This window comes from Octopus bimaculoides, chromosome 7, assembly GCF_001194135.2.
Source record: "Octopus bimaculoides isolate UCB-OBI-ISO-001 chromosome 7, ASM119413v2, whole genome shotgun sequence".
NCBI lineage: Eukaryota > Metazoa > Mollusca > Cephalopoda > Octopoda > Octopodidae > Octopus > Octopus bimaculoides.
In genome coordinates this window covers 76,399,869-76,410,627 of record NC_068987.1, presented here as the reverse complement: position 1 = coordinate 76,410,627, position 10,759 = coordinate 76,399,869, and the positions used below count along the sequence as shown (strand labels likewise).

The following is a 10,759-nucleotide window of genomic DNA, read 5'->3' as shown; positions in this document are numbered from 1 at the left end:
GGGGGGGGGGGAGCAAAGTTGATCTCAGCGGGATTAGAACGCGGAGCGTAAGCAATCTAAACAAAACAAAAATATAAAATTGAAAATGACCCTAGTTTCAATACAAAGTTGAAAATGGTCGTTGCCATTCCTTTATCAGACAAAAAGAGATGCGAGTATATACAATCACCGCTCAACAACCTGTTACAAACTAAACCACCCTCTAATCATTCCGTTTCTGTCTGTCTGCTCTTCAATTTTATTTTTTTAAAGTTCCATCAGAAACTGGAGGTAAAAAAGAACGTTGTGATGAGTTCGAGCGACCAATTAATTACTCTACAATATAATTTATTCCTAAGCTAAAACCCGGTCAAATCAACTTATGGGTTAGATTTTCCAGCCATATCTGTTTCGTCTACATTTTTCAAGTTTTTTTTTTTTTTCCTTTTCTGTTACAGTAAATAAAGTATTGTTAGAGGATAATTTAGTAATTAGCTACGATTTCTAGCAGTTGAGCGAGCACACAGAGGTTCGCTCATTATAAACTTACACGGTCGGTTCACTTACTTATAAAGTGAACTACGCTAGCATATAAATTTAATAATTTATAAGCACATCTTAGCTGAAAAGTAATCTAAATTAAAAAAAAAAAATAGCAATACATAATATATATAAGATTATAAAATCTGATAAAATTAATTAAGGTGTTCAATGACTGGCTAATTATAATGAGATGATTGATCTTGCGAGAAAGCAAGCGGGATCGGTGCGGCGAAATGAAACTGTTAGATGCAGATAGATTTCTCAAAAGTAATATATTCTCAGAATAATTTCTACTTTTCTATGCTTAGAAATGTATTTAATACTAGTGTATATTTACCTAGCAATACTCTCATCTAATTTAGTAAATTTCGTGACGTTTATACTTCGTTGACGAGGTTCAAAAAGCCTGTAACATGTAGAGTCACGCCCCGTATTCGTTATTGGTCTCAAAACAAGTCATTGCTTTTACTGTGAACGCAGATTTTCCCTAGTTAGTTCTTTAATGCATACTGCATTATACAGCTTGACAGTAACTCTTCCCTGCGTTAAATATATTGGCAATTAACTACTCTATTTTCAATGGAGTTGTGTAAAATGAATTCCTACAGTGTAATCAAAGTAATAAAAACGTCAAGTGGTTCTCAAACTGGAGAATACCAGGCCTTCACAAAAATAAGCTTAAGAGAATTTTTAGGCGCTTTCATTAACGAAACGATAGAATATTGGGTGGTTTTAGAATAGCAAGAGAAGAACACAGAACTGAGTGAATTTTTCGTTTCTATTCTAATAAATCGTCTGTTTCATAAATCAGGAATTACGATTCTGAAAGGTTTTTTTGCTTTTTGATACGGGTTTTTTTTTTCTTTTTGCCTCCCAATCCCGCTTTTCAATCCTCAAGTGGTAGTCCGGGTTAGTAAGTAATAGCTATTCAAAACTCCGTCCAATATTGCAGTCATATTATTCTTTGTGTTTAGGTGTTTGGCAGGTTTAAAACAAAGAATTATAAATCATCTTAAACATGACAATTTGTCCGGTACTTTCCGATCATCACAGATCTAAATTTACTGCTCTCCCGACCTCGCTTCTTGAACACTGCGAGAGACCTACGACTCTGTCTAAACGAATTCGAAAAAGGTGTAACAGGTAATTTTTTTTTTTTTAATTATTAAAAAACGTGATATCTTTTTTTTATAGGAATGCCATACTAGATTAAGGTCAAGGTTTGCCCAAAAGAAATTCCACAAGGAATATAAAAGGGTAAATATAAAAATGCATAAATAAAAATGAAGACAATTTGAAAAAGAGGATACAAGTATAAAAAAGACTCAAATTTTGGTACAAAGTCAGGAATTTTCAGGAAAAGACGCAAATCAATTACGTCAATCACAATACTCAAATGGTACTTATTTTATCTATCTCGAAAGAATGAAAGACGAAGTCGACCTCCGTGGACTTTGAACTCGGAACGTAAAGCGCCAGAAAAACTGTCACTAAGCATTTTGTCCACGCGCCAACGATTCTATTTGCCACCATGCACGTAATAAAGATAACATTTAAAGCCAACTTGTCCGATGAATGGTGAAAATCATGTGAGGGAGTGAGAGAAAAACTTAGGTAAGTTCGTATGCTTTAAACCCAATGGTCTCCATATAACAAAAATTCATGTGGTATTGCTCAGGCCAATCAATGCAAGCGAACGAAAATCGTCCAAACGATCGATCCACCAGCTACAAATAACAGTTAATTCTCAATATATATGTTTATTCCTTAATAAAAGACATTCTGGTCACTGTGAGAATGCCAATGATCATCGAGTTTAAAACTCAATGACCCTCGACCAAGAGGCCTGCAACTAGTTTTACTTAAAGATAAATGGAATCTACATTCCACACAAAACAATACTTAAGCAAAATACATATCAAGACTGCAAAAGTTCTTCTATGCATGTGGTTTCCTCCTCCAGGCTGAATCTCTCTCTCTCATGAGAGTTACAGACAATTTAACAAAAACAGAACTATTTTTGTTACGATGCAAAATGATAAACACTGCTGCCATTAGTGCTAACAAGCTGACTTTTAAAAAAACTCCCTTGCATTTGCTTGTAACATTCTCTCTCTTTACAGACAGCCCTCGCGCCACCTGCTAAATATAGCAGCCGTATCTCCCTCAATAACAAATATTATCATCTTGAAATGCGGAGATATTGGACATAAATATATAGAATGAAGTGATGGTAACTACGGTTGGGACATCGTTGGTAATTAGGCTTACTCGAACACAGCAACATGAGTATACGAACCAATGAGCTTTTTTTTTTTTTTTTTTTTTTTTACATCATTCTACTTCCTAAATATAACAGTCTAATTTCCCTCAAATCGTACAATACTGTCTTACAAAGAGAAGGACACATAAGATAAATATATTTCTACACATGCATTGGTGTGAAAATAAGATAAAATAATCAGTCGGAATGTCTTTGATCAGCGCAAAGTGGATCAGCGCTAAATCTCAATTCACACCCGATTAGGAGGATAGTTTAAAGCAGAAAAACAGGAAGGAATGATTATGGTCAGAACGATTTTTTGATCGTGTCTGCTTGGTCAGTGGTTAAACAAGAGAACAAAAGGCATTGCTGTATGCATTTCCTCACCGTAATTCTAAAAATCTGTGCGAGTGTGAAAATGTATTCGCACGTCTAAGTAAGGTGTATGGAATATTTGCATTTACAATGAAATAAAATAAATGTTAAAGTATCACTTATGTGTGATTATAGTGTAGTGTTAGCAAAAGACAGTTTACACGAAGTGTAGCACGACTGCAAATTCCTTCACCACATAACTATGCGTGTGCGATCGAGTATTTATGTAGAACATACCCGTATCACATTGGTGTCCAGTTTTTGTTTCCTCATAACTTTCTGAAAATTGCAGGGCTTTTTTTATGAAATTTAGCAAATGCCTTTTTCGAGGTGTACCTTACTATTATGTTGATAACATTTAGAAGGTGAATCAATATCTTATCTATCTATCTATCTATCTATCTATCTATAGTTATGCTTGCGGGTATGTGTATATATAAAATAACCGAAAGTGTATGCTGCCCATGTCCTAAACCTCCTCCATAATAGTTTCAGATTCACCTTCCCGACATCTACATAACTTTCTGTAAAATACATATTTTTGAATGAGATCACAGAAACACATTTTTGAGAATGTAGATTATGTATGTTGAGGGACTCAAACAAAAATTTGAAGAATGACTATGAACAAAAAAAAAAACAAACTGAAATTACAGAAATTGGTGAAAAAAAATTCTTAAACTATGCCTTCAAAAACCTGTCTTCTTTACAATTTTTTTTTTAAAATATGCATTTTTCAAAACGTTATGAAGAAACAAGTGTGTGTGAGGTACCAATTTGTAGTTACGCCTATATCTTAAAACAAATGGTTTGAGAAATTTTCACATTTCCGAACTTGATTTGGTTCCAAAACCATTTTTCTATGGTGCAAATGTCCTATCTAATTATCACTTAGAGGGTTGTAAAATAGATAGAAAAGCTTTATGGCTAATATCCTAGGTTAATTACATTTTTTCTACGTTATATTCAAATTTTTCATAATACCATACTAAACTGGTCTGGTTTTATATTCGCTTCGCTATTTGACCATCGTTTTCACAACTACCTTCATAATAGCAAAACACCATCATCAACGTCTTAATGCCTAATTCCCATATCAACTTTAGTATGTAAATCACATCGTCACCATTATTATTATCATTGTTATTACCCTGGTGGCAATTAAAAGAAATTATTTCTCTTCCCCCAAATTTCCTTGTTCATATAGTAGCTGACAAAATTGTTAGCATGCCAGACAAAATGCTTAGTAGCATTTCGTCTGTCTCCACGTTCTGAGTTCAAATTCCGCCGAGATCTACTTTGACTTTCATCCTTTCAGGGTCGATAAAATAAGTACCAGTTGAACCCTGAGGTCGATGTAATCGACTAACCCATTTCTCTGAAATTGCTGACCTTATGACAGAATCTGAAATCATTAATATTCTTGCTTATAGTTGCGGCGAGCTGGCAGAATCGTTAGCACTCCAGACAAAATGCTTAGCGGCATTTCGTCTGCCGTTATGTTCTGAGTTCAAATTCCGCCGAGGTCGACTTTGCCTTTCATCCTTTCGGGGTCGATAAATTAAGTACCAGTTACACACTGGGGTCGATGTAATCGACTTAATACCTTTGACTGTCCTTGTTTGTCCCCTCTATGTTTAGCCCTTTGTGGGCAATAAAGAAATAAGAATCGTCAGCACGGCAGACAAAATGCTTAGCGGCATTTCGTTCGTTATTAGGCTTTGAGTGCAATTTCCGTCGAAATCGACTTTGCCTTTCATCTTTTCGTGTGGTCGATATAATCGACAAGGGCCCTCCCTCAAAAGTTCAGGCCTTGTAACTATAATATAAAAGGTTATTTTACCGTCTCGTATCACACACGACTTAACAATTTCTTCAAACCGGAAATCGCGTTGTAAGAATGAATGTCACCTAACCTACTTTATACATCTGAAGAAAGTTGAACTTAAAAAAAAAAGGTTATATTATTGTTATTTCATTTTTGAGATATTTCGTTTTATGGATATAAATGGTGGACATGTACAATGAAATGAATGTTAAGTGAACAAGAAATCGCTTTAATATTCGGCTGTAAAATAAAATTTAAAGAAACTTGTGCGCAAAAGTGAACAAAACTAAATGTCTGATTACAGCACACCGCTGAACTGTGTGAATTAATCCATAAGCTGAAACAAAATAGTAAATTAAATATCCTCTATACTATAGGTATAAGGCCTGAAATTTTTATGGATGGTCGTCAAGTCGATTTCATCGACTGATTACTTTTATGTACCCCGAAATTCCATTGAGATGTTGATCAACAATTATGCAGTAAACATATCCTTTACAGGCGCTTCTGGCCCCCATCAGGTTGCAGCGCTTCTTCAATATATAAACATGAACTGTTTTAACAGGGAAAAAAAAAATCAATATATATAATATTGGCGATTACGATTACATGGGTTTCTTTTCTGTCCGCCATTATATGTTCACAAAGCGAAAGAATGCCAAAAAGTTTCCATATACTTTCGAAGACGCCTCTATAATGGCTCTTTAGTGCTAGAAATAGCGCGGTATTACTGAATTGATGTCCAATACAACACAATTTTTTTTTCTTGTATATAACTGATTCATTCAACGGATATTACAATTCTAATTTCTTCTTCTTTTCCAAAAGCAAATCTTTTTGTGATGGGACTGGTTTATGAACTTCATAATAAGCCCTCATAACTTTTTTTTTTGGCGGCGGAGGGGGGACTTCTCAGAAAATTTTTGCGAATTTGTGTTCTATACACGATCTTTATCCCTCCATTTCCGTAATCTTAAATCATTTCGCAGCTAATTCGAAACTTCAGACATGACATGACAGCTAAATCTTCTAAAACTTAGACGCTCCATCGTTTACAAAACTAAAAAAAAGAAAATACAAAGAGTCACTAGAGAATATAATTCCAGGTATACAAAGTCTGATACAGAGATAAACAATACAGCTTATGGTGAGGGTCTTTTTCTATAAGAATGACTAAGTGACTGACAAACAAATCGACACTGTGTTGTGACTTTGCATTTCTGATAATTGAAACTCGGGCTATTCTACTACGAGAGATCCAGCTGGTATACATATCAAGCAGAAAGAGATGAAAGGAAAAACGATAAAAGTATCTTACGTGGGCGTAAAGTCTGATTATTTTTGCTTTTATAAGCTTAGAAAAAAAATTTTGTAACGTCCATATGCCTTTCCGCGAGAGCTAATAGATAAATTTACCATGTAAGTGAAACGGATCCTTAAGCGGGAATCGAAACCGAACTGGCTTGAACTCAAGTCAAATTGGAGTTTAAACCAACTTCAAAGAAGTCAGCAATAATAATAATAATAGTAATAATAATAATAATAATAATAATAATTATTATTATTATCATTATTATTATTATTATTATTATTATTACGTCAAGTTATATTTACAATAAATAGCAACAGAGATTCACAGTGATTAAATCTTAACACACTGTAATGGTTGACTTGTTTGTTATTTTATTACCAAAGATATACTTTGCAATTTATTAAATATTATTTTATTTTCAATGTAAAGTTGTTTTTTCTTTAATTTTATATCTTAATTTTGATTGAATTTTTTTTCACTTTGAAATGGTGTGTGTGTGTGTGTGTGTGTGTGTCGCAATCGCAAACCAGTGAAATTCGCTTGCTACCTCATAGACTGAATTTTTTCGTCTTTTATAAACTTCCAAGTTTTCAATTCAGTAAAATATAATAAAACTGCAAATGGAAATCAGGTCATAAACACAATACGCAAAGAGTTTATGGCTAAAGAAAGTGTTCACACAACTAAGATTCATCACCATCGCTTAAAACTTTAATGAACAACTTTGTGCCTTAACTAGCAATTTTATTGAATATTGATCATTTGGAGACAAAAGTCAATATTCATGGAGGGAAAATATAAGACAAAATATTATCTAAACTCCGAAGAACTTACCATGAAAGGCCAATATTCTTAACTCTAAATGGATGAGAAATGAATTTCCTTATTCCTGGACAGTACGCCAGTTCATCACATTTAAGATTGAGGTAATCTTAAAAGTACGGAGGCGTGGAATTTCAAGTATCTTGCTCAAAACACATGAGGAATTTGAACTCCTGCCAATAATCTGATTATATTCCCTTCCTAACTCCCATTTGGCCATTTTGCTTTCATAAAGTATTCGTGATAGATGGGTGATAGATAATTCTTGTCAGTTGAATGGGTTAATACAATATTACTGGCAGCTTATTTTTATCAATTGTACAAAGTAACAGACTTAATTCACAATTAAAACCGTAGGCAACTAGCAGGATTCTATTAGCTGTTCTTTCAAATGAATACCCAATATGATAATGATTTAAATAAGTATTAAAATTAATTTCTATAGAATACCCCCGGTTGTTCAGTCCCGATCGTCAACAATAGTGGATAGGCAGAAATATTAGAACGTAGGACAAAATGTGTTGCGATGGTCCATTCTATTCTCGAGTTCAATTCCTGCTCAATTCAACTTTGTATGCTTTCAAGAGCCGATAAAAATGCGATGATTTATATCCTTAGAACATATCTTAGATATGAATGACAGAACAAAAAACAAAAGTTATCATCCCAGCGGTGACCATCACGTATTTTTCATAGGAACACTGAATCAGAATGTTGTTCTTTCTATGACGCTAGCGCGAGTTTTGTGAGAGATCTGGCTGCTATTTCTATTGTTGTTGGTCATGCGATCACATTCACACTCGTCTCGCCAAATGAATTAGGATATTAAGGATCAATTTGAATAAAATTTTTGCTGTTATGTCTAGTAAGTCGAACGACCAAATAGAAACTTCCTCATTATCACGTCTACAGTTTATAAGGAACAAGCTGTAACAAGTATGCTTTGCTCACAAATAAAGTTTACCAATTTTTCTAACTCGTAAATTGAACTTTCAATAGTTTCAAATAATCTCGGAAATTTTAATTTTAGAAATACTTGCTGAAGTAAGAATATTTGTAAGTATATATGCCACGCCATTAATAAAACAGCCAAGTTAACGAGGGAACCTCTTTAGTGGTCGATCGAAATGCTAAAGAAATAACCAAATTAGCCATCAGATTGCACCATAGCGTCTTGAAAAAGAAAAGGGACTGGATAATGTTTTTTATATAACCCTGAAAAAATTTCTTTTAAATAAAATACAAAAATAAGACATGATCATATTTGAAAGCCTTTGATAGAGTCTGTATTGACATCGGGTTAAACAACATTGCTTAAATCTGCTCACTCCCACATGCGTGTATGTGTCTATATATATATATATATATATATGTGTGGAAGACAAAAAAGATTAAATGAAAGGGAAAATGTTACGTACCTTTTCAAATAACATATTGTGGTAAAATATGTGAAAGTGATCGCAAAAAATAATAATAATTCTCAGACCACGCCAACGCACAAGGTTTAGTAGGTGGATCCAGTAAATCAAGTAGTTATTTTTATGAATAGGTTTTGATTCAACTATAAATGCACATAAAAATGGAACTCCAATTTGGCAAATAAGATAGGTAAGACACAGAAAGGTAAATTTACAAAGTATGTCTTGTGTGTAGAGTAAAAAAAAAAGCCCACAACGATGCGTACAAGTAGAGTGAATACAAGACTTGTATTTTTTTATATATGTGTGTGCTGGTTTTAAGTACCCCGAGTAAGTTTTAGAAGAGGCAGTAGTGGTGGTTGAGATGGTGGCAATAAGTGTCGTGGTGGTGTGAGCTGATAAGAGCGATATTCGTCGTGACAAGTCCAGACGGCAGTGGTAGCCGTCCCAACATGTTTGGCTGGATGACTTGACTTCACTGACTTCCTGGCACCCACCCGCACAATCTTGTACTTTTTAGTATATATATATATATATATTTGTTTTGTTTTAAAAGAGAGAGGGAGATAAAATTATAAAAAAAAAAATCCTCTCTCACAGACGAATTACGTCTCCTGGCTGACGTGCAGGGAAGCTTACGGGCAACTAACTTCTGAAAACTTTTTCTGAACCAAGTAAAGTTTTATCTTTCTTCTTACTTATTCTCCTCCTCCTCCTCCTCCTTCGTCGTCTTTATTTCATTCATTCACCTCCACTCCGCAACCTCACAGGTTCACACTACTTCCTGTTAACTTTCTCCCTGCTCCTCCTTTATTAGTTTTCTTTTACTCTTCCTCTTCCTCCTCTTTTACTCTGTCCTTGTTTACTTTTCTAATATTTTTTTCCTTTCTTCTCTCACCGACATCATCCCCCCCTCTTATTTTTAACCATGCACTCTTCCTCCTCCTCTTTCTCTACTCCCGCTTTTTTATACTGTACCTTTATTCCTCCTTTTCTCCCTCTTACTTCCACACTGTCATTACTCGTTTCTTTTACTCACTCTAACTACCTCTTTTTTTCCTTTTTCTTATTACTCCACCCTCACACAATTCTATTTCATTCACTTTTCAAGTTTTTCACTCCTCTCTCTATATCTCTCTCACTCACTTCTCTCTCTTTCAACTTATTTAGCTCTCTTTCAACACGTCATTTACTCTCTCTTCCTTGGCTATCTACCCCTCTTTCACTCTCTTATTTATTATTCCCTTCTCCTCATTACTACATAAGTTCTCCTCTAGCTCCTACTCTTTCTGTCTATTTCTTCCTTCTCCTACCCCCTTTCTTTCACTTGTTGCTACTCCTGCTGGCGACTTTCATTCATCTTCCATACATTCTTGTTCTATTCTGTGTCACCACCCTCTCTCTCTGTCTTTCTTACTTCTTTTTGGTTCCATTCTCTCTCTTCTTTTAAACTTTCTTCTTTTCCTCTCTACACTTATTTCTTCTCCTTCTTTCTCCACTTTAATTTCTTTTCTCAGCGATAAGTGTTCTTTGTATTCTCATTCTTATAATCTTTCTCTTTCTCATTTACTCTTTATTTCTCTCTCTCTATACATACATGTGCGCCCGTATGTATGTATGCGTGTGTTTAGTTATCTACTTTTATATCTATACATTTCTATGGTTCTACCCCTCTATTCGCTGATTTTTTAAAATTCTTTAAACCTATTTGATAATTTCATTGACACCGTTAAATCTCATTTAGGCTATTTATCTATCTATCTATCTATCTTATCTATCTATCTTATCTATCTATCTATCTATCTATCTATCTTATCTATCTATCCATCTATCTATCTTATCTATCTATCTATCTATCTATCTATCTTATCTATCTATCTATCTTATCTATCTATCTATCTTATCTATCTATCTATCTATCTATCTATCTATCTATCTATCTATCTATCTATCTATCTATCTATCTATCTGCCTGTCTATCTATCTATCTTCTGTCGTAGGCATACTTGTCCAACGATCAATCGATCTATCTATTTGTCAATCAATTTATAAATTTTATTTTCTCCCTTTTATATTTCCTTCATTTTCTGAGGATTTCTCGCTAGACGCCTATTGCCAATAAATTTTCGTTACCTTGTTGTTTAGCAATGTCCTCCATTCTATTCTTTGCCATGTCTCTTTCCCTCCGCCCGTGTTTTTTTTTTTTTTGCTTTTTTTTT

At 34.1% G+C, this 10,759-nt stretch overlaps 1 protein-coding gene across 2 annotated transcripts in view; it reads right to left on the bottom strand.

The window, feature by feature from the left end:
- The window catches only part of LOC106870268 (uncharacterized), a 53,747-nt gene extending 44,488 nt beyond the window's left edge, over positions 1-9,259 (bottom strand). The window contains exon 1 of one of the 2 annotated variants that reach the window (XM_052969763.1): positions 8,541-9,259. In XM_052969763.1, coding sequence (XP_052825723.1) covers positions 8,541-8,555 — 15 coding nt within the window. In that variant the 5' untranslated portion in view covers positions 8,556-9,259. The remainder of the gene's footprint in view (positions 1-8,540) is intronic. The other variant, XM_014916286.2, reaches the window with a different exon arrangement.
- Between the last annotated feature and the right edge of the window lie 1,500 nt (positions 9,260-10,759).